Below are 25444 nucleotides of genomic sequence, written 5' to 3' on the forward strand. Positions count from 1 at the left end.
GGAGGGGGCGGCAGCAAGAGAGGAAAGGAGGGACAAAGGGAAGGAGGGAGAGAGGGAAAAATATGATGATCTAGGTTTAATTCTAGGGGTCTCTATATAGATACAAAAAAATAAAATTTAATAGTTTAAAATAATCTATTACTCATATCTTATCTCTATCTCTGATTGAGTTTGATTCAGCTGACCTTATTCTTGCTGAGGTGTCAAGATTTGCTAAGGTGATGCTTTCTAAAGCTCTCCATCCCCTTGGCCTACAGGTTTGGTCAAGATTGTAATCTCCTAGTTCAAAAATCCTTTAATTCAGTCTCTTTTCGTTCTTTTTCTAAACTTTTGCTTAAAAACCTGTTCAAAATTAAATTTCAAGTAAAATTAAATATTTATAGCAAAATTATAGCAAAATCATAGAATTAAAAGAGAGAAAAAATTATGAGTTTTACAACTCATCAGATTCCCCCACACTTGCAACTTTACTTATCCTTAAGCATAAAAATTTAAATCTAATAATAAAACACAGCCTCAATAGACATGGTTTAATTTGAATATCAACTAAACCTTATTGGATTTGAAGTATTAGAGTGTGTTAATGGACGTATTTTAATTCAAGCAGTATTTAGTTGTAAGATTTGGAGTGAATTGAACCTTACTGAAGTCGATTCATAAATAGAAATTTTTGAATATTTATTTTAAGAAATAAATATAAAAAAACTTAGAAAGAGCGTGCTTTTACTTAGAAAACAAATAGGATTTTTTTTAATCTTTATTTTAAGAAATAAATATTAAAAAAAATCACACTTTGTGTTTAGAAAAATTATTTTTTTTTCTAATTTTTTTATATTAAATAAAATATTAAATAAGAGTAAATTAATTTAAAATCTAAATAATATAAAAAAGTAAGAGCATTATTAGGAAATTTCCTTATCCCTTTCCACATATGTATATTATAAATATTGTTGGACTAACGTGAACTTAATCTTTAAAAATTTTATTATTATAATTAAAATAACAAAAATAAATAAAAAACTTAATGTTCAGTATTAAATAAATGAACATGAAATAATTGTTTAACTTAAAAAATGCAATTATTATTTTATTATGAAGAATTTAAATTATATGTATATTGCTTTAAATTTTTATTTTTTTTTTTGGCAGAAAGGGGCAAATATGGTCATCAATCAAAAGATTTGGAACAATGAACGAAAAACTAAATTTTAAATCCAATTAGATATTATTTTAAAATTCAAAGGGAAAAAAAAAAAAGATTTACTCCGATTAATTTTGATTTCAAATCACTGTGGTTCATAGCTTTCCTTAAATATTATTTTAATAATTAAACCTAATGCTTATTTCTCACAATCACATGGTTTGAAGAAACTTCACGATGAACTTGTGGTTTAGATTCGCATTGCGTCTAGCAGTCACACCCCGACCGTCAACAAACTCATTCGTCCCATCAGCCACAGATCTCTGCTGAAGTTTCTGAGACTACTAACCAAAAACTGTCATTCAAAAACCACCTTTCAAGGTGGGAATTTCCCATCTTCATTATTGCTACGTAGGCAACCAAAAGGTTAGGTTAGGCTTTATATTATCCTTAAACAACTTCAACTGTAGATTTGTTTTGATGTTACAAGATGTGGCTAACAGAATATAGGATAAATAATGATCCAGATGTTGCATTTTGACAAAATTAATCACTTAAATCATTTTTTTGAGAAACATAATTAATTATTCTGTATTTTATAAAATCATACTCTATAAATTATTATCACGACTAGGCCTTGTCAAAAAAGTAAAAGTTTCTTTATAAATTAGCCCTTGAAGAGCCTAAAACCTCCATTTTGAGTAAATACTAAGGGGAAAAAGATAATCTTTATAGCTTTGTTCAAACATATTAAGGAACAGAATGGCAAAAATGTTTTATGCAAGTAATACAAATGCCATCCATACAGCTCTTTATTCTTACTCTTGCACTAGAACTGTCCTTAGCTTACGGCAAGGCATACCACATTCCATCAACTTAAAAAAACCCAAGTACAACCTACAAACCTTATTTGCACTCTGCTTGAAGGCGTACCAGAAGCCCTCTTTAAGCCCCAACAGGCATAACTACTCGATCTGGCTAGCCAATGCTGCATCCTCAACTTCAGCATCTAATTCTTGCTCCACTCCTTTCACCTGCAGATATAGATGTTATTCATGAACTGACAAATCTAAACATAGAGAGACAGAGAGAGAGAGAGAGAGAGAGTTAAATTTGAATTACAAGTCTTCGCAGCAAGTCCAGTGGGGGGCAGAACAATTTATCAAGCTAAAATATAAGCATGTAATACGACAGCACAATAGCAGTGTGGACATGAATTCACCAACATAGCTAGAAGTTTGAATCCTAAACCAGGATGCACATACAAGTTGATTCCCCAAAAAACATAACTTCCCTTTTCTAAAAGAATCTAATCACTTTTCGGCAGCCTTTTCTATTCTGGCCATAACATATCACAAATATTAGCACCAAATATTTCTGCAATTAACGTCATTCACTTAGAGCAAAGGTACAAACATACAAACAAAAGAATAAACAAAAGCAACATATTTTGATAAAGGAATGATTACAGACGCTAGAATTACTTACATCTATACATCCTAGCCCCTTTCCACCTTCCCTTGGGAGTTCAAGTGCAAATTAATTGTTCAGAGCTGAGGTCTGGAAATTAGAATTATTCCTCCTACTCTTTCTTTCAAGTATGACTCAATTTCATAAGGTAGTGGAGTAAGGCCTAGAGATTCCTAGAGAATTCTAGAGGAAATTATAACAGAAAGAATGAGATGCTATGGGCATGTGATGATAGCTGGAAGGGTGGATAAGAGATCTACAAATTGAGAGCGAGAGGAAGGAGTGGGGGGACTTGAATTTTGTATTTTCTTCCAGCTTGTTTGGCTTGGGGGCAGTGAGTATACTGCTGGAGTGTGAAGATGATAGTTTGTATCTTATTCCACTTGGACCCTTTGGGTTTTCTTCAATGTAATTCTCTTCTCCTGCTGCATATTTATCTTTTTGTTATTTGTCAAATTTTAACCCATTTATTTCAATTGGTTCCTTACTCTATCAATTGGTCCAACCTGCCATTTGAATGCCTACCACAAGCATGGAAAATCGAATTGAATCCATAGACTCCTGGAACCTTGCCTTGCTGGATGATGTTTTTTCCAAACTACATACTGATAAGAAGCAAATCCACTCTAAACTTTCATCGATTGAAAACCTTTTATCAACCATTGCCTACAAATTAGCTATTGTAAATGAAAGAGAAATCACAGAAATCACCAACCCATTTTCCCCTGGCCGTGAACCCACACGTCAAGGTTTTGTTTTCTGTCCTCAAATCCACCATGCACTTCCACTGTTTTTGTTTCAAATAAACTAGAAATTCCTCCTTTTACTGGTGAAGATCCCATTGGATGGCTTTCTCATATAGAGAAATACTTTGTAATACAAAGCACCTATAAGCCTATGAAGATGTATTATGTTTTGAATTGCATGGAGGGAGCTCTCCACTGGTTCATGAAACTTCATCAAAAGAGTTCTTGCCTCTCTTGGGAACAATTTAGAGCAGAGCTCCTACAGCATTTCGGTGAAGACAATTGCAAATCCTTTAAAAATATAGTTGATGATTATAAAAATGGCTCAATGATGGAGTTTGATGATGGTTTTGTCTCCAAAGCAGCATAACTACTGAAGCCCTTTGATGCTCACTGTTTGGGTTCTTTGATTATTGGGTTGCGAGATGGCATAAGGGAGCGGCAGCAATCATCTGATAATTTTAAAGAATATGGCACATCGGATTTGGCAATAAAGAGAGCCAGAGATTTTCAAAAGGGTCTGCTTGGAACATTACTGAGGAAGATGATGATGGGTGAAATTCGGTATGGGCTGAGATTTAATTTCTTTGGGTTAAGGCCTGTGATTGTATGGGACACCAAAACAACATGCTGGCCCACTAAACACCTGTCCACAATTTTACACTAAACCACCTCCAAAGCCTCCGCATATATCTCAAGTACTATGTAGAAACCCGTGTCTCCATCACATTCTTCTTTTTCATCTCCTTCCTTTTCGTCTCCTTCAATGTGAACTTTGTCGCATCCAGATCCATCAAAATGGAGCTGCATGTCCTTTTTGTGCCAACTCAACCAGCAAATTCCAACTTGAAGCATGTTTGGATTCTAGCAAGGCCATTAAAATCACACATCCTGCAGAACCAGGAATGTTTCTTGGCTCGGATTACCCAAGAAAATTAGGATTTATGGGTGTTATGCTTCTTGGCTCCTATAAAATGGCATAACTAATAGGAATGGGTTTTATCCTCTGGATTTTAAAATCAATATATCCATTAAAGTATGGAGACATTGGTGTAGGAACTAGGAATCGCTGCTGTTTTGAATTGGACTTCGAATCTTATAGTTGAAGGGTCATATTTCTTGTGTTTGCAATACAGCCTTGAGGTCAAGGCTAATTTTTAGGGGATGGTATTGATAGGGTAGTGGAGTAAGGCCTAGAGATTCTGTTATGGGCGCTATTGATCCAAAGGAGCCTAAACCATTTAGAGTGTTTTCTAAAAGTTCAAAGTGGGTGACACAAAATGATGACTCAGCAGGAATCTTTAAGGAGAGCACAGCTAATCTTAGGAAGAGAGAGATGATTATAGATAAAGAATTTGAGAATGAGAAAGACATGTTGAGAGTCTTTTCTTGTAAACTCTAGTAGGTGGCTGGTTATTTCTAATCAGTGTTTTCTTGTTTGGCTATAGCCCTTAATATCAGAAATATCATTCTCTTTCCTTCCTTTACATTCCTATATCCTTAATTCACTGTTCCTTAGTCTACCAGATTCCTAGAGAATTCTAGAAGAAATTGTAACAGAAAGAATGAGATGCTATGGGCATGTGATGATAGCTGGAAAGGTGGATAAGGGATCTATAAATTGAGAGAGAGGAAGGAGTGGAGGGACTTGAATTTTGTATTTTCATCCAGCTTGTTTGGCTTGGCAGGCAGTGGGTATACTGCTGGAGTGTGAAGACGATAGTTTGTATCTTATTCCACTAGGACCCTTTGAGTTTTCTTCAATATAATTCTCTTCTCCTGCTGCATATTTTTTCTTTTATTATTTGTCAAATTTTAACCCATTTCTTTCAATTGGTTCCTTACTCTATCACAATTGCACACCATCCAAAAGCAATCAGGTTAAAAATCTAGTGAGGACATGTACAGTAGCTATTCAGTCTTGAAACAAAATTATACACTCCCATACATACAAATTATGATGCATTACTATTAGGCTCACCAAGTTCATGCATGATTTAACTCGGTATTTATCAATAAATACATGATGACCTCACTCAATTCCAATTAATGCAAACATGCTAGCACCGTGCACACACAAGAAAGTCAGGTACACAAAATTCACGCTGGTAAAACCACATAATTTCTTCAGTAAATAGGAATTGGCTAGTATGTCCTTCGATTATTAGCCGCCTCTATTTTCCACAGATATAAATAAGAGCAATAATTCCCATCCCAGCTGCAATCTGAGAAACAACCCATAGAACATAATTCCAGCACCACAACAAAAGGATCCTACTCGAAATCATAAAATGCGTAGATGCACATTAATGACATGTGCTGTCCCACCCCTTAAAGATGAATTTGGTTATATAACTCACAAGTGGATTGCCCACATGCCAAGGTTTTTAAACTGTGCAAGATTATAAGTGTCAAGATACTAACATAAACCTACACATTTTGGAAATGAAAAATCATGTGTGACTTGTTACCTCTGATACATAATGCATCAGCATATTTTCAATTCCAGATTTCAGAGTGACTGATGAGCTTGGACAACCGCTACATGCTCCTTGCATTCTCAATTTGACTATTCCAGTTTCTCTAAAGAAAGACCAACCAATTTTCCAATAAATGGTAAAGAAAAATGTGGATTATAACTCAATCAAATGAAGGAAACCTACAGATCAAATCCCCGATACTCAATATCCCCACCATCATCTTGCACTGCTGGTCGAATACGAGTTTCTAGCAGCTCTTTAATCATTGCAACTGTTTCTGAATCATCCTGCATTAGACCACATGAATATTTTTATACTGGAAGTATATAGAGAAGTAAATAGTGAAATATAATAATTCAAAAATGAGCAATTAAATCCACCAAAGTTCACTCATAAATAACTGTTGTTTTATTTAGATACTTGTGCAGTGATAAACTAATTTATATTTCAGGTAGTGGAAAGTGAGCAAAGAAAATTAAAAAATAAGTTTAAAAAGAGAACTCAAAAATAAAAACTCTGTTGAACTTTCTCTATGGGCACAAGATGGATGAAAACAGCAAAGATCCCACAGACAAAATTAAAGCAGCCTGAGAGGAGGATATTAGTAGCCACTAATGAGATGGCTCAATAAATAACTACTGTTACTTTTACCTATCATCCCTCAACTTTAGGGATTGTTTCTCTTTCGTCACTCCAATTAACTTTGTTTCAGAGAAAATACAAATGACCTGCAATGTTTCCAGACAACAAGTAAATAAACATTTTGCCTCCTCTTCCCAAAAAGAAATCACCATTTTATTCCTCATCCTTTTCTTTCTCCCTCAAATTCTTAATTTATTTTGGTCAAATTAATTAATAATTATTTACTAACAAAACTACTTTATTTTTAATAAAATTTGTATTTATTAAATTATTGAGAAAATGATTTATTAATTTATATTTTCTATTTTTATTAATTTATTGTGATCAGTTTAATTTTTATTTAAGTTTAATTTATTTTATTTTATAAAATTTAGAAATTAATTTAAATATTTTATCAAAATGTTAATTTTCATTAGAAAATTAGTTTTAAAATCTGTATTCTATTTGAAAAATGAATAAATAAAATTTATTTTAAAACTTATTTTTAATGAAAATTAACATTTTATCTAAAATTTAAATTTATTTTAAAATGTTATAAAATTAATATTAAAGTTTCATAAAAAAAATTCAATTAATAATAATATAGAAAAAAATAACAAATAATAAATAAATTTCTATTTCAATTAATTTGCTTATAAGAAATTAAGAATGTGAGAGAGGGAAAAGAAATTAAGAATGTGGGAAAAAGAGAAAAGAAAGACAGGGGAAAGAAGGTAAATGGTTTCCTTTTTGAAGGAGATTAGTAAAATTGTAATTCTATCTTTTTTACTTGACAACCTGCTCTTGCAGGTTTATGAAATTTTCTGAAATAAAATTAAAGTTCAGTTGACTTTTTTGGTGGCCAATTGAAGCCGAGCAGAAACAAAACAACGGGAAACTGAGGGACCATGTATAAAAGTAACCCTCAATAACAGCAACTACATTAGCAAGTGTGACAATTTGATCTAAATTAGTATGGTTCTTCACTTTATGCCAATGCATCCATGTGTAATTGGGGACAATCCTCCAAACACACGGAAAAATTATAGGAATGTCATGTTTAAGGACATGGTTATGTACTTGAAACTTTTAGGATGGAGGCAATATTTAGATTTAGGAAGCAATAGCGCTTTGAAGAATTCATGTGAAAAGGCCACATGAATTAAGTTTTTGGGTGGGTGCAACAATTAGACTAGGGAGACAAATATGCAAATTTTGCAAAACTGAAGTCCAGTTATGAACGGTCAGGTGGACAATTAGCGACCAAATATATTATCTGCTAAAAATGTTTGCCCGTACATTTTTGCATCACAATATGTTCATCAAATTCAGGATTAAAAATGAAAAATCCAAATTTTTGGTTTAATTCCTATCAATTTTTACATACACATACACAACCTTCAACGTTGGCGTCAATTACAGCCAGATGTTGTTCTTCCCTCTCGGCTGCCCTTACCCAATTACTAATGGATAGGACGAGAATCGCAACGCTCGCTCTCCTTCACTCCATTGCTATTCCTAAATTTTAAGTTGAAAATAACTTCTTATCAATTCAAATATAATGGTACACTAAAAAGGAAGGAAGAATGGAAAAACAAAGAAGGGTCAAACTACACCTATTTAAATGTAAATTTAAATTTTGGCTCACTTTCATTTCTCATGTCATTTGCTCTCTGTATTTCTTGTAAATTTTTATTAGTATTTTTTATTTCCCATTTTCTTCATCGTTCTTCTCCCGCACACCCACCCTCCCCTTTTCTTCCCTCTTCTCTCTCAATTTCCTCATTCGTTTAAAGGAAGCCTAAAAGGAAACTCAAAATAGAAAGAAGTGAGCAAAAAAAGGTTACGATAGATTATTATGCAGCAAATAACCTTCAATTTATTAGGTCAATAACCCAAAGCCACGCAACATAGCTTGAGATACTTTGGGGTTAGGGTTTATGGGAGAATGACACAGGGTGAAAGAGCAACAAATAATGCCACAACCTGTCTAAAACTAAATACCCTTGATTCCACAAGGAAAATAAATTTGAGAGTAAATTAGAGTGTAAAAGCGTGTGTCTAGTTAGACTGTCTCTTTGCTTGCTACATAAAATACGTTAATATTAGAAATACCTTAATTTGATTGGCTCATCAGTCATCACTCATGCAAGTCTAAATGCAGTTCTGGGGGCTCCTTTCCTTAGGGCATGCATTTTTACAGATAATCAATCAAGATTTCAAGATTCCAAGCGGATCTGCACCCGCGGGGATGTCACTACTTCCATGAGAACATCATATAGTCTTATCCATGGTAATTTTTCCCTCTCTCTCTCTCCCTCTCAAATGTCGCTAGTAATGCTATATAATCTTATCCAATGGTTTTTTCATTCTCTCTCTCTCTCTATTATTTTTTGAGTTGGATGGAGCGAGGCAAGGAGTGCACTTTTTTGGAATTTGAGCATAGGACTATGACACACTAGCATTAACACCATGAAACAATTTAAACTAGCAAAGTAAATGTGATTGGTTAAATACTATCTCTTTGTCAAATTATGTCTTTGTTCAAAGCAGAATAAGTCAACTCTTATCTTATCTGATTATTTTGCCCACAAGTAAGCTCCAATCAAGTGAAAAATCAACTTAACTAAGATGTAAAAGCTTCAAATCCAATCAAGAGATGAAATAATACACCAAAATAACTTGATTAATATACCTCATGAATAGCTGTGTCCTTTGCTGCTGCAGTTTCTGAGTCTAGAAACAATGGTTGCCCAGAAGAATAAAAGTCCATGATTGCTGCAAATATTTCAGGCTTTAGGAAATCCCAGGAAGCATCATCTGACTTTGTTACAGTTACAAAATCAGATCCAAAGAAAACTCGAGAAATTCCTATAGAAGAGAAAAGAAGGTTAAGCACAGAATTTTAACTAACAGAATCAGTCACAACGCAGCAGGATCAGACCAAATTGGCTGCCTGTGAAAATTTAAAAGATTAACAAAGTAGCTTAAATCAACATTAAACCAAAAATTAACTCAAGGATGAAAAATATTAGCATAAGAGTTGTGGACGGATTTGTGGGGAAGAGGTACCAGCAGCAACATTCAATTCAGAATAAGGAAGGATGTGTTAAAGCAGGATCCAACAATATAGCAGAAAGAGAAATTACGGGGATTAGGATAGAATTAGAGAAGAAGAAGAAGAATGTTAGGGAAGAGAATAGAGAAGAGAAATAAGAGAAAAGCGGGCTGTAATTGGTTGGTAATTCTCAATGCCTTTACATGCGAGTATAGCTGCTATTTATACTATTCTACCAGCTGTCAAAACAGAAACAGCTGTATTAGTAGTTAGTTATAACAACAATACACTCTAGACACTTCTATTCTTTCTCTTATTCAGCCTACATTTCTTTCTATAATATGTGACAATACCCCCTGCTTTTGAGCTTTCTTGACCCCAAGAAAGGGTGTTATGAGGAAACTGAGCAGTAATGAATGCCCTATCTTCCCAAGTAGTATCTTCTATAGGTAAACTGTACCGTGAGGCCCTGTTCCACCTATTCTCTTCCCCTGAGGATGATTCTGGTTCACAAGACTAATTCAGGGGCTACAATTACTAGATTGTCCTGCAGCTTTGACAATTCTGCAGTGACACTCACCTTATCTCTCACCTTCTCTTTGAGCATAGACACATAAAAAACAAGGAGAATAGAAGAACCAGTAGGTAGTTCCAATTTATATGCTACCTTCCCAATCCTTGTAGTGATCTTATAGGGCCCATAGCATTTAGCAGACTGTTCAAGAGAGTGTGTCAGAGCCAAGGATGACTGCAGCTTCAAATACACCAAGTCACCCACAGAAAATTCCCTTTCTGTCCTCTTTTTGTCAGCTTGTTGCTTCACACTGTTTTGAGCCTTTTATAAGTTCTCCCTAAGAAGTTAAGATTGCTGCTGCCTGTCTTGCAAAAATTGATTTTCTGCCTCAACAGCTATGTTATTAAGCAACTGAATAGGAAAACTTGGAGGAGGGCACCCATAGAGTGCTTGAAAGGGAGACATTTTGAAGGCACTGTTGGCGAAGAGTTGTACCCCCACTCTGCCATAGGAAGCCGATGAACCCAAGTATGTACAATGCATCTGAGATAATTCTCTAAACATAGATTGACTCTCCCAATTTGGCCGTCAGATTGAGAATGATAGGCTGAACTGAAGGCTAATTTAACTCCCAAGCATTTAAATAATTCCTGCCAAAACAAGCTGGTAAAAATTTTATCTCAGATGGCAGCACCTTTCTCCGGAAGAAGCTACCTGAGAGGACCGATCCTTCATGATCGCACAATTTCCAGACTTTGCACATTCCTTGGGACAAGAATGTACTCAAGGAGGGGGTATTATTACATATAAGAGGACTAGATATAGGAATAAGCAATAGGCTAAGTTGGTGGAAACAATTATTCTAATTCTCTTGTCTATAAACAGATGAATAAGGCCTATACAGGGCATACATAATCAATAAAGCCAATATTTCTCTTTCTATCTCTCTCTCTCTAATTCTTCTATTTCTCTCTCTCTTCTTCTCTCAAATTCCCTCTCAATTCTACTAAATTTTTGTAACTGTCAGATCTGTTAGGTTAACATCTAACAGAAAATTACGGGGATTAGGATAGAATTAGAAGAATGTTTGGGAAGAGAATAGAGGAGAAATGAGAGAGAAGCAGGCTGTAATGGTATTGGTAATTCTCAATGCCTTTACATGTAAGTATAGCTGCTATTTATACTATTGTAACAGCTGTCAAAATAGAAATAGTTGTATAGTAGTTAGTTATAACAACAATACGCTCTAGACACTTCTATTCTCTCTCTTATTTAGCCTATACTTATTTCTATAATACGTGACAAGATGATGTGGCAGCACTTTCTTTTATTATTACTAAGCATTTTATTAGTATTATCTTTATGCTTGTAAGTATAGCAACTTCCACAAGTTTAGAATTCTTTCACTTTACAAATTTAATCTCTCTATTAATAAAGTGTAATAAGATAAGGAATAACTGGGCAATTTCGGTATATTTCTCCATTGAAGTAAGTGGGTATATATACAAATTACAAGACCTTGTTAAGGCAACTCCTAATAATCCTCTATCAATCAATTAGCCTATGATTATGTAATCACCTATAATTATATACCGATTATGTTCACACTCTAACACTCCCCCTCAAATTGAATCATAGATATTTATCATACCCAACTTATTAGAAAGCCCATTTAAAGCTTTGGTGAGTAGATCACCCAGTTGCTCTCCTGTCTTCATATAACTGGTAGAGATTAAATTTTTTTGAATCTTACTTCAATATGCTTAGTCCGTTCATGGTATACTGAATTGAAAGCAATGTGAAGAGCAGCCTGATTATCACACCAAAGTTTCGCGGGTGATGCAACATCATACCAACTTCCTTCAGCAGATAATTTATCCACAGAATCTCACAAGTGGATTGAGCTATGGCCCTGTATTTTGACTCGGCACTAGATCTGGATACCACATTTTGCTTCTTACTTTTCCAAGACACTAGATTTCCTCCAATAAATACACAGTAGCCTGTAATCGACCTTCTATCACTTTTGAATTCCACCCAGTCAACATCAGAAAAACACTCAAGTGCAGCATGTCCATAATCTTTGTAGAGTATACCAAGTCTAGGAGTCCCTTTTCGATAACATAGAATTTGTTCTAGAGCGGCCCAATGTTTCACCGTAAGTGCAGGTATGAACTGTCTTACAACACTTACTGCAAAAGCAATATCTAACCGAGTCATCACCATAAGGTAGTTCAGCTTTCCAACTAAACTCCTGTACCTCTCTAGATTATCATAAGGGTCTCCGTCATCTTTTGTAAGACATATATTAGGAATCATTGATGTGCTACATGGTTTAGCTCCTATCTTCCCAGTTTCTGCAAGTAAATCAAGGACATAATTCCTATGAGATAGGAGAATTCCCCTTTTACTCCTCAAGATTTCGACTCCTAAGAAATACTTAAGCTGACCCAAGTCTTTGGTATGAAAACTCGCATGCAAGTAGTTTTTGAGAGAAGAGATCCCTGTACTATCATTCCCTGTAATGACAATATCATCAACATATACAACAAGGAGAATAATACTAATATCTGAATTTCTATAAAAGACTAAATGGTCACACTGACCTTTTCTCAACCCAAATTTTTGAACTTCACTGAACTTGTCAAACCATGCACAAGGACTCTGCCTCAAACTATACAAAAATTTCTTCAAATGGCAGACTTTCCCATACTCCCCCTGAGCAACAAACCCTGGTGGTTGCTCCATATACACCTCCTCTTGGAGGTCACCATGTAAAAGTGCACTCTTGATATCTAATTGGTGTAAAGGCCAATGCTGAGAAGCAGGTAGGGAGATGAATAGGCGAACTGAGGTCATTTTTGCTACAGGAGAAAAAGTGTCAGAATAGTCAACGCCGTAGGTTTGGGCATAACCTTTGGCGACAAGACAGGCCTTAAGCCTTGCTATGAAGCCATCTGGATTGACTTTGATGGCAAAAACTCATTTACAGCCCATAGCCTTCTTGCCAGAGGGTAAATCAACTAATTCCCAAGTATGATTTTCATCTAGAGCCTTGATCTCCTCAAACATTGCATCACGCCATCCAGAATGAATCAGAGCCTCTTTAACTGTCTAAAGCAAAGAAATGAAATCTAGAGAGACAATTAAGGAGGTAGAAGAATAAGATAGGTGATCATAAGACAGAAAGTTAGCAATAAAATAGATAGATTTACACTGTCATTACCTTTACGAAGACTACTGGGGAGGTCAAGGTCACTCGATGGTGGATTTGATGGCGAAGAAGATTCTGGTGCAGGACATGTATCATCAGGTACTGGTCTCCGAGAGTAAACTTGAATAACTGACGGTTTAATAGGAGGCTGAGTATTAAAAGGAATGTTACCATCAGATTGTACAGCAAAAGGCATACTCGAAGAGGTCCCACCATCAGATATGATTCAATAGATAAACCACTCACCATCCTCCTATTGATCTGGAGAAGTTTCTGCAACAGGATAAAAAGGAACTTGCTCGGAAAAGACTACATCTGTTGAGACCAGATATTTGTTGAGGTCTGAAAAGTAACATCGATACCCCCTTCTGAAGGCGAGAATATCCCAAAAAAACACACTTCAAAGTTTTAGGATCAAGTTTAGTCACATGAGGTTTGACATCCCGAACATAGCAAGTACTGCCAAACAGTCGTGATTCGAAAGAAAATAATAGCTTCTTAGGAAAGAGGACATTATAAGGAGTATTACTGTTTAGTAATGCAGAGGGCATGCGATTAATGAGAAAACATGCAGTAGAGACAGCAACGGTCCAAAATTGCTTAGGAACTTGCACTTGAAACAACAAAGCTCTAGCAGTCTCAAGAAGATGTCAATTCTTCCTTTCAGCTACCCTATTTTGAGCGGGTGTATCAACACATGATGATTGGTGAAGAATATTAGCATTGTCGCTCCGCAAAATTTGCACAGAAACATTAAATTGAGTCTTGATTTCAGCACAGAAGACAGAAAAATAAGAAAACACTTCTGAACGCTGCTTCATAAAATAAATCCAAGTCATTCTAGAGTAATAATCCACAAAAGTGATAAAATATCTGAATCCAGTCTTAGATCCAACCGGGCATGAGCCCCAAACATCTTAATGAACTAATTCAAAGCAGACTCAGCTCGTTTATTGACTCTAGGACTTAAAGAGCTTCAATGATATTTTGCAAAATCACATGACTCACATTCCAATAAAGATACCTTACGAAATTGAGGGCATAACTTCTTCAAAACCGGTAAAGAAGGGTGTCCTATCCGACAATGTGCTTCAAACGGAGACACGACACTAGAGCAAGCAACAGACTGAGGCACCCATGCATCCAAAATGTAAAGACCCCAAATACATGTCCTTTACCAATAATCTGCTTCGTCACAAGATCCTGAACGAGACAATGATCAGGAAAAAAGGAAACACAACAATTTAAGTCTGATAAGTTTACTCACAGAGATTAAATTAAAGGTAAGATTAGGTAAACTTAGCACAGATGATAGGATAATAGAAAGAGTAGGTTTAACAGTCCCAGAACCCTCAACATTATAGGTTGACCCATCAGCTATAATAACAGGAGAAGGTGCTTTATGAGATCGAAAGCTAGTAAAAATATGAGGATTACCTATCATGTGATCAGTCGCACCACAATCAATGACCCATTTATATGAAGAGGAAATAAGAAATGTTTTACATGTCTCAGCCGCTACCGAAGGGGTTTAGATAATTTTAATAACATGGGTCTTACTGTCAGAAACCATTTCAACCAAAACCCTATACTCCTATACCTTCAAACGAATTAAAGGAGGATAACAAAACATAACCCAGTGAACAGTATCAAAAAACAACTCCACCCAACACCCAAACGGCAAACGAACCACAGATCTGACAAGAGAGCTACAAGGCGACTTCGGCGTCCTCCCTAGGTGGACGATGAGAGACAAATATTATCCTAGATGGGTAACACAAAAGCACAGGAGCCCTAAGTCTCCAAAAATTTAAAACTTGACGGGAGAGAAAAAATTAAATTTCTACGAGAATGGCTCTAATACCATGTAATAAGATAAGGAATAATTGGGCAATTTCGGTATATTTCTCCATTGAAGTGGGGCATATATACAGATTACAAGGCATTATTCAGACAACTCCTAATAATCCTCTATCAATCAATTAGCCTATAATTATGTACGGATTATGTTCACACACTAACATAAAGCAAGCAGAATACTCTACAATTCTTGAGTTTTGACTCTCCCCAAACTGAGTCATGTGGTGTTACGAGCTCCCTCCTTCAAGCTCCTTTCATTTATTCACTAGAGATAGTGACATGATCCTTAACACATGAGCTTCACAAATTGGTATCAGAGCCAAACATTATGAGAGATTCGACAAACTCAAACAAAGAATTGGAGATTCTTCTCCAAAGAGGAACAAGAACAGAATGAGGCAAGAGTGGTGCAAGCAGAGTTGCATATGGAGGCCAAAACAATGTAGTCGAAATTGCGGGTCGAATTCAATTATAAAATTTATCTAACCAGGTATAAGAATTCTTAATAAGTGCCAATAGAACTTTAAAAAAAGTCTAGATGGGGGAACAAGAACCAGCAGCAACAATCAAAATCTTGGTGTTGGGATGCAAGAGAGGAATGGAACACATCCAGTAGCTCCTCGGATGATACCTTATCAAACTAAATTGTATTTTCCAAGGATCCATTAAGCTGGCTTCAGTGATGTGAACAACTTTTCTGCAATCAAAGAACATGAGAGGAGAATAAGTTAAGGATGGCAACATTTTCATTTGTTGAGAGAGGCACAATTATGTTTTACCAGTTGGACTAAGAGGAACTAAGAATGAATATTAATACATTTAAGGAATACTGCAATCTATGATTCAGGCCACCACTATAGACAAATTCTCTTGGTGAATTAGTCAATCTTAAACAAACTAAAATAGCAAAGGACTACCGACAAAAGTTTAAGAATTTGTTAGAACTTTAAGGCGTGTGATATGACAATCCGAATTGATCAACAAGTGGACCTCTTCATAGTTGCTTGGCCGAAACTATCAAGTTGGATCTCGAAATGAACATCCCCTAGCTTGGTGACCGCAATGAGCGGGATCATCTCTTGTCGCTACCTCACTTGCAAAAAAGACAATTGAAAATCAATGTCAAGAGATGTTATCTCAAGGATTGACCATTGCTCTAATTTATACATTTTTTTAACTTCACCCTATAATAGATAATAGAGTCCAAAGCAATGAAATTTATAGCAAATCTTGTGATGCCGAGTTGAATGATATATCCATATCTATGAATATCTTCATATGATTGACTGTAATTACAAATAAATTGGGAATTTACTTTGGAATTGGAATTGTGAACGTGAATTGTGATTGTGAATTATGTTTAGCTTTAGAATTTGATATTTGGTACTTAACTTTATTATATTTCGCTTTATTTTACTTGAATTTTAATGGATTTTTAGATCTTTATTGTTTTCTTTTTTACACCTTGCACCTAGGCTCAAGACCCCCTTTGCGCCTTGATGCATCTTGAGCATTTCAACAAATATGCAAACTGATTTTTTCTATTCAATTCGATTTGGTTGATTCTCTTAATTGGTTACGCAGTTTCCATAAAATGTCACAAATTTGGTTTTCAATTTTTTATTTTAGTTTGGATTTTGAAATGAACTAATTGATTGAATGCTCACCCCTAAAACACCCCATATTATTCATCAATTAGCGACATAAATTCCTAAGCCAATTGTTGAGATTATTTTTGTAAATAGCCTAGAGTTATAGTGATAATTAAGGATATGATTGTAATGCCCGGCTAGACCCCGGCATCGGAAGTCCTACCTTCCGGCGGAATCTCCGTTGGAATCCAGAATTTCTCGGATGTCGGAGCCTTCTAGAAGGGTAAAATAAAGATTTTCTAAAATGTTTTCATATGTTTTTATGGTTTTTACGAAGAAAGAAATTGAGTTTTGAAAGAAAAGACTAAGGGGGAAAATGCCAGGTTCGGCCGCCGAACATTGGCCTCTTGCGGAGGCACCTTTGGCCCCCGAAGGTGGTCTGGCCAGCCACCTATAAAGGGCCCCTTATCCGAAAATGAGCGAGTTTTCTCTCTCTATTTTCGGGCATAGGTGAGATTTCGCCTTCCTTTGGTCGATTTGTTGTTTTCCTTCAATCTCTTCAAGTTTTTGATGAGTTTTACTTGGTTTTTGAAGATTTTGAGCTAAAGATCAAAGTTTTGGAAGCTTGGAGACCCCGGAGCCCGTTCCTCCACATCTTCCAGTTTGGGATCGCATCTCCTCTCGATCTTTAAGAGGTCAGTGTAGATCCTCGCCTTCTTTCATGTTTTAAGTAAGTTTTAAGAAGGGTTAAGGGGTTTTTATGCATGTTTAGGCTTGTTGTTTAATGTTAGGATTTATGTACCCTTTATGTTAAATGCATGCTTAATGTGATTTTTTTGGGGTATAGGCTAGTTTTATGCCCCTATATGCTTGGAAATGTGTTTATGCATGTTTTAGAATAGTTTTGATGCTTGTTGGGTTGTTGTGGGTGGCTGGATTGGCAAGGCAGAACCGGGTTCTACCCTTTGGAAGAGCCCAGGTTCGGCCGCCGAAGCCACTTTCGGCCGCCGAACCTGCCTGGAAGCAGCTTTAGGCCGCCTAAACTCGCCCCTGAAAGTTTGGACTTTCTGCTCTAGAGGGGAGTTTCGGCCGCCAAACCTGCCCCTGAAAGTGGGTGACTTTCGGCTCTGGGGGGACTTTCGGCCGCCGAACCTGCCGCCGAAAGTGCCCTGTCCAGCCTTCCTTTGCATGTTTTCTATGCATGTTTTGGTGATGTTTTAGGGGGTTTTTGGGGAGATATTTAGAGTTATGTTAGAATTTGTTTGGTCCCTCATTTGAGTCCACCTGTGTAGGATCGGACCCGAGGAACCGAAGAGGCCAACAGTGCTAGTTGTTTCAGAGTCAGCCTGAGGTGAGTAGAACTAAACTATGTTTTAAAGTAAATGAAATTTTTAGCATGTTCATGCATCACGAATGCCATGATATGTACTAAGTTGTTTTGCATTAGAATTCACGAATATGATGCATTGCATAATATGTTGTTGATGTGGATGGATATTGGATGACCCACTAGCCCTCGATATGATATGTTATGATACGGTATGGAAGTCCAGTAAGGCCCATTCTATGCCCCTAGCACATTGGATATGTTATGTTATGTAATGCTAAGAGAAAGACCAGTGAAGCCCATTCTACGCCCCTGGCACAATTGGACTATGTGAGGGTTATTGGTGACAAATCCATCTGTGATGTGAATTGTTTGTGATATGATGCATTTCATGACGGCATATGTTTATAAACTGTTTTTATTGTTCTGCTCACTGGGCTCTTGTAGCTCACCCCTTTTCCCTAACCCCCAGGTTTGCAGGTTCAGGATAGACCAGGAAGTCGTCAAGAGTAAAGGCTTATGTATATGTTGTAATAGATTAGTAGTGGACATGAAATGATATGTAAATTAATGTAAGGTTTTGTCCAGTGATGTATTAAGGATTAGTATTGTGCTTGGCCCTAATGTATGTTAATCCCTTTTGTACATGATCTTATGAAATGTTTTAATGCTGAAGATGTTGAACCAGGCTTGACATACGTTATGTTGACCCAGCTAGAGCATTTGATGAGGGCTCTAGTATGGGGTTTGTATGTTTAATGTTATGGTGCATGCACAGGTCAAGCTTGGTGTGTGAAAAGTTTAAAATTTTTATGCAAAAGTATGATCATGTATGGGATTTATCAGGTATGATAAGTTGTATATTAGGCTTGCTACAGGTCCCGACGACCTTAAGTCGATCTGGATCCTAGCGCCGGTAGCGGTCCAGTTCCTGGATCGTTACAATGATTGTGTGATATGATTGAGATATGATTAGACTATAATTAAGAAATTAATTTATAATATGTACTCTTGTAAATAATATATATATCCCAATTGACTTGAAGGGAATAATCAAGCAATTTATCTCAAAGCTTTTGCTCCTTTTTCTTCTTTTCATCAAAGGTTTCATGGTATCAGAGCCAAGAAACTTGGCTCACCTGTGAGTGGCAGACCTGCCACCTTGCTTTGGTGACTTTCTGAAAATCAGTTAGTCTCACCACCTAACCCATTCTCCGCACTGCCTTCCGATCGGTTTTCCGGTGAAGCACCCCTCCAGATCCGGCCCCACGCGCCAACCCAAGCAGTCTGTCTTCGGCCACGCATCGGCGCGTGAACCATCCTCCAACGACCGTTTCACGCCGGTGGCTCTTCCTCCAGCATCGCCCGATGCCGGCAACTCCAGCCCAGTAGGTCCGGTCGTTTGCGCAACCCGTCTTCACACGCCCCTTGTGAACAGTAACATCGGATTTATTGTTCACACAGACGCAGGTCCCATTTTTTTTCTTAGCAGATTCAGATTCGGTCTCTATGGCCCAATCAAATATTGCCATTCTGGTAATTCTTTTACTTATCTAACCAAGTATTTACCCATTGGTTCATGAATCCTCGACTTTGGTGCTTCCGATCATATCTCTGGTAATCCCTCTTTTTTCTACTCTTGTTTCACCTTCTACATCATCTAAAGTCACATTAGCTAATGGTTCACAAACTCAAGTTAAAGGGATCAGTAACGTATATTTCTTTCCTTCTATCCCCTTAACTAATGTTTTATTTACCCATGAATATCCATACAACCTAATCTCTATTAGCAAATTGACTAAAGATCTTCACTATTTAGTCATCTTTACTACTGAATCTGTGGTTGTGCAAGACTGGAGTACTGGGAAGATGATTGAAGTAGGATATGAATCACAAGGATTGTACTATTTTTCCACTTCTAACTCTCCAATTGCTTTTGTCTTCCACCTCCACTGAACTCATTCATAGTCATTGGGACATCCAAGTCTGAACTTGACTAAAGTTTTATTCACCCATGAATGTTCATACAACCTAAGCTCTGTTAGAAAATTGACTAAAGATCTTTACTGTTCAGTCATCTTTATTGTTGAATCTATGGTTGTGCAAGACCGAAGTACTGGAAAGATGATTGGAGCAGGATATGAATCACAAGGATTGTACTATTTTTCCACTTTTAACTCTTCAATTGCTTTTGTGTCTTCCACCTCCACTGAACTCATTCATAGTCGTTGGGGACATCCAAGTCTGAGCAAGTTACAAAAACTGGTTCCTAACCTCTCTTCCTTGCCTTCTTTAGAATGTGAGTCTTGTCAACTCGGGAAGCAAACTCGAGCTTCTTTTCCCAAGCGAATCAATAATAAGGCCACTTTCATATTTGAAATTGTTCATTCAGATATTTGGGGTCCAAGTCGGGTTAGTACAACTCTGGGATTTTAATATTTTGTTACCTTTATTGATGACTATTCTCGTTGCACTTGGCTTTTTCTAATAAAGAATCGTTCTGAGTTGTTCCCTATTTTTCAAAAGTTTTATGCTGAAATCCATAATCAATTTAGTGTTTGCACTAGGATACTGCAAAGTGATAACGCAAAAGAATATTTGCCTTCCTCATTCACTCATTTCTTGTCTACTTAGGGTATTACTCACTAAACTTCTTACTCTTATACCCCACAACAAAATGGGGTTGCTGAGCGAAAAAATCGGCATTTAATTGAAACAGCCCGCACTTTACTCCTACATCACAATCTTCCGTTGCGATTTTGGAGGGAAGCTGTCCTCACCCCCCCCATGTTACTTGGTTAACCGAATGCCTTCTTTTGTTTTGCAGCATCAAAGTCCTCATTCTGTTCTATTTCCTAACCAGAATTCCACGCAGTTGTCTCTGCATGTTTTCGAATGTATATGCTTTATTCATGATCATCCTCCTAGCAAAGGCAAACTCCAGCCCAAATCAGTTAAATGTGTCTTTCTCGGCTATTCACGGCTTCAAAAAGGTTACAAATGCTATGATCCTACTACTAACAGATATTTGTGTCTGCAGATATCACCTTTTTTTAAACCTCTCCTTACTTTTCTTCTAATCCACCACACAAAACTTTTGCCCTAGAGCTTTGCCTGTACCTCCGACTCTTATTTCTTCTTTGCCGCAAGTGTATCCATCTCCCACTCCTATGCCACCTCTTCAGATCTACACATGTCGGCCTCACCCATCTGCTAATAACAATGACATTTCTCTCCCTAATATAGGTGTTTTTAATGACTCACCTCTCGTTCCGTCATCACCTACTTCGATCATGCCTTCAACAACAGCAGCTACTCCTCCTTACTCTTCAAAAAGGTATTCGCTATTCCTGAAATCCTCATCCCATTTATAATTTTGTGAGTTACCGTCGTTTGTCTCCTTCCTATTATACTTTTATCTTTGCTGGGTCTGCTATCTCCATACCCAAGACAATTAGAGAAGCCTTGGATCATCCTGGTTGGTGTAATGCCATGGTTGAGGAAATGACTGTTTTGCATAACAATGGAACTTGGGAACTGGTATCCTTACCACTCAGTAAGTGTACTATTGGTTGTCGATTGGTTTACACAGTTAAGGAGGGACCTAATGACAAAATTGATCGCCTTAAAGCTTGTCTTGTAGCTAAAGGTTACACACAGATTTTTGGGCTTGATTACAGTGATACATTCTCTCTAGTAGCCAAAATAGCTTCTGTTCGCCTCCTTATCTCATTGGCTGCAATTAATCACTGAACCCTGCATCAAGTGGACATTAAAAATACCTTTCTTCATGGAGAGCTCGCTGAAAAAGTTTATATGGAGCAACCTCCAGGGTTTGTTGCTCCAGAGGAGTCAGGCTTAGTATGTCGTCTTTGGCGCTCTTTGTATGGGCTAAAACAGTCTCCAAGAGTATGGTTTGGACGATTTAGCACTGTTCAACAATTTGGAATGTCTCGAAGTAATTCTAATCATTCTGTATTTTTTCATTATAATGGTGATAGATGCATCTACTTGGTGGTCTATGTTTATGATATTGTCATTACAGGAAATGATCATAATGGAATCTCTCAGCTTAAGCAACATTTGTTCAGTCATTTCCAAACTAAAGATCTGAGGGAAACTAAAGTATTTCTTGGGAATTGAAGTGGCACAGTCTAGAACAGGTATTGCAATTTCTCAACGGAAATATGTTTTGGATATATTGAAAGAAATAGGCATGTTAGACTGTAGACATGTGGACACTCCCATGGATCCAAATGTTAAACTTGTTCCTGAACAAGGGGAGCCACATAAAGATCCTGCTAGATATAGAAGATTCGTCGGAAAGCTCAATTATCTCACTATCACACGACCAGATATTTCCTTTGCTGTAAGTGTGGTTAGTCAATTTCTTCAAACTCCATACAGTAGTCACTATGATGCAGTCATTCGCATTCTTAGATATATCAAAGGAGCTCCAGGACAAAGTCTACTCTATGAAGACAGGGTCTACTCTATGAGGACAGGGTCTACCCTATGAGGACAAGGGTCACTCATAAATTGTTGGCTATTCTGACGCAGATTGGGCAAGTTCCCCTTCAGATAGACAATCTACTTCAGGATATTGTATTATAATTAGAGGGAATCTTATATCCTGGAAAAGTAAAAAACAGAGTGTGGTTGCAAAATCAAGTGCAGAAGCAGAATATCGAGCTATGGCTTTATCTGGTTGAAACAACTCCTTCAGGAATTGAAATATAGCGATACTGGCCAAATAAAGTTGATATGTGATAATCAAGCTGCCCTCCATATTGCATCAAATCCAGTTTTCATGAGAGGACGAAGCATATACAGGTGGATTACCATTTTATTAGGCAAAAGATTGAATCCGGATGCATTTCTACTAGCTTTGTCAACTCAAATGATCAGCTCGTTGATGTTTTCACAAAATCACTTCGAGGATCACGAATCGAGTATATTTGTAACAAGCTTGGAGCATATGATATGAACGCTCCAGCTTAAGGGGGAGTGTTGAGATTATTTCTGTAAATAGCCTAGATTTGTAGTGATAATTAGGTATATAATTGTGTGATATGATTGGGATATGATTAGACTATAATTAGGGAATTAATTTATTATATATACTTTTGTAAGTAGTATATATACCCCAATTGGCTTGAGGGGAATAATCAAGTAATTTCTCTCAAAGCTTCTGCTCTTTTTTCTTCTTTTCATCAAAGGTTTCACTAGTCAACTACAATTACCTAAATTACTTCCCCTTATATGTGCCAACTACAAGCTACCTTAACCTTTTTCCCCATCGACCAACCCAAAACCTTAAGAAAAATCACTAAATTCACTACTTCCAAAAGATGTACACTCATGCAATGTAATTTCTTGTTCATATTGAACAAAATTTTAGTTGCCAAACATTACTCCACATACTGAAAAACCTATTCGTAAAAGCAAAACATTATTTGCCACTTTGAAGCCTTTTCTTTGGATTACTAACCTCTCTAGCATCTCAGCAACCAAATTTGACAACATAATGCTACCATCATACACTATAAAAGAGCCAAATTCTCTAATAACTAACTAGAATAAGGAATCTTGAGTAAGGAACACCAAATGAGAGGCAGGTGGAAGATGGAAAACAAACAAATTTTTTACTTTATTACCTTATCGTTCACATGTTAGGAAAACATGAACCTTGAGAAAGGGAAAAAACCCGAATCCTAATTTTGAGTTTACGTCTTATACTCCCTTTCCTTTAAAAAGCATCCTTCCTAATTTGACATATTTTGAAAGTGAAAATTTAGATTGTCCCAAGAAGAAGACTGTACAGAACTATCCATTTATTCCATCTTCCCTTCTTTAGTTATAAACAATAGAAAGAAAGTATGGAAAACTTCTCTCAATTTTCTACCCCGCATTTCAACCATGCCTAAAACTTAATTGCAGCGATAATTTCATTCCCGGACATTATTTGAACTTCCCTTTAACTAATTGCTTGCTTCTTAGATGATGATAAGTAAACCCTGAAGTTGAAACCATAACTAAAGCCAACAGCACTGAGCTTCTAATGATTTACTGTTTTGCAAAATGGATGAGCAAAGATGAACTTATTTCCAGTGCCTAATATCATTACAAATATTTCTGGGGACACCCAAAAGAAAAAGGAAAGAAAAGAAGCACAAGTTCCTACTTAGAAGATCTCAAAGGAAAAAAAAAAAGCACAAACAGCTATAAATTATTAACACAAAAGGATATAGATAATGCCAGCTTACCATCAATGCCATAGAGGGCTTTTGCCAATGGAGAATTCATAGCTGTACGAGCATTGGGGAAATCAGCACTTCCAACTTCCATAACCGGCTTCCCAGGATAGAACATCAGCGATGATGGATTGGGTGTCGATTGAGTCTGTATAAACATAGTCCTCCTCTGCCCTACGCAAACCACCATCTTTATAAGTAAGCAATAATACTAAGAAATACAAAACCATCCATCAAGTTAAAAATCTGTTTAACAAAAAAAGAGGAGCACCTAACCTCTATATTGTAGAATTTAAAACATCCAAAGAATGATAACATCAAAAAAATTACTAATGATCAAACTCTATTCAATAAACCCAGCATCATAACAATAAGCAGATGAAAGTAATACAAATCTTCTAAATAAATTCAAAAAACACAAAGCCAACCCTTCACAGAGCCTAAGAACTATGAAAAGAGAACACAAGAAATTCAATCATCAATTTCTTTTATTTTCTCAACGACCAAACAAAGAGAGGGAAAAATATAGCGAAATCAAAAACAAATCGACCTGCAAAATGGGTCCATAGCACCGGGCGCAAAGAAGACCATAACGAATTGAAACCGGAGGTAGGGCTATTGCTTCGGTTATCCAAAAAAGGAGTTGTCGACTTTGTAGAAGAAACGTGTAAAGCCCGGCGAAACACTAAACGACAAGTAGTATTGATTTCTCCATAAGGGTCGATTCCTCCCCGGCGAAACAAAGCTCGTGAAATTGAACTCCCAAAACCCCTCATTTCTGCTACCAACGAACGCGAAACTCCTCAGCAGGAATTGAAGTAAATTTGGACTTCATGTATCAGTTTTATTTCTTAAAAAATTTTTACACGGAAATCTGTATGGGTACTTGTCTAACATAAATTTACTTTTGTCGAACCGTTCTTGGATAATAAAGTTATTTCTTTAACATTTATTTTAACTTTTTAGTCATTAATTTTAATTAAAAAATTTTTATTTATTTATTATATTATGTGAACTATTTTAAATAATAAAATTTAAATATTTGTATTAATTTATATTTATATTTTAAATTTTAAATAATAAAATTAAACATATTAAATTTGTCATAAGTATGATAAAAAATTAAATTAAATCTAAAAAAATCAACGGTAAATTATAATAGAATTT

At 36.3% G+C, this 25444-nt stretch overlaps 1 protein-coding gene across 3 annotated transcripts; it reads right to left on the bottom strand.

The window, feature by feature from the left end:
* Positions 1 to 1850: 1850 nt before the first annotated feature.
* Positions 1851 to 25142, bottom strand: LOC110624931 (nifU-like protein 4, mitochondrial). Of its 3 annotated transcripts, XM_021770402.1 has the most exons (6): positions 24828 to 25142; positions 24290 to 24451; positions 9154 to 9329; positions 6021 to 6124; positions 5829 to 5940; positions 1851 to 2175 (listed from the first exon to the last, which is right to left on the bottom strand). In XM_021770402.1, exons 1-6 carry the CDS (start codon positions 25051 to 25053, stop codon positions 2107 to 2109), a joined length of 849 nt encoding a protein of 282 aa, XP_021626094.1. In that variant the 5' UTR covers positions 25054 to 25142; the 3' UTR covers positions 1851 to 2106. The 3 variants fall into 3 exon arrangements, with proteins under 3 accessions (XP_021626094.1, XP_043816780.1, XP_043816781.1); XM_043960845.1 differs by lacking the exons at positions 1851 to 2175; positions 5829 to 5940; positions 6021 to 6124; positions 9154 to 9329; positions 24828 to 25142 and adding exons at positions 9330 to 15801; positions 16095 to 16197 and having other exon boundaries at positions 24290 to 24428; XM_043960846.1 differs by lacking the exons at positions 1851 to 2175; positions 5829 to 5940; positions 6021 to 6124; positions 9154 to 9329; positions 24828 to 25142 and adding exons at positions 9330 to 13392; positions 13491 to 16197 and having other exon boundaries at positions 24290 to 24428.
* Between the last annotated feature and the right edge of the window lie 302 nt (positions 25143 to 25444).

Source organism: Manihot esculenta, chromosome 10 (genome assembly GCF_001659605.2).
Source record: "Manihot esculenta cultivar AM560-2 chromosome 10, M.esculenta_v8, whole genome shotgun sequence".
NCBI classification, from domain to species: domain Eukaryota; kingdom Viridiplantae; phylum Streptophyta; class Magnoliopsida; order Malpighiales; family Euphorbiaceae; genus Manihot; species Manihot esculenta.

Coding starts and splice junctions, on each gene's coding strand:
- LOC110624931 (XM_043960845.1), bottom strand. CDS start 12,889: ATGACCTCAGTTCGCCTATTCATCTCCCTACCTGCTTCTCAGCATTGG.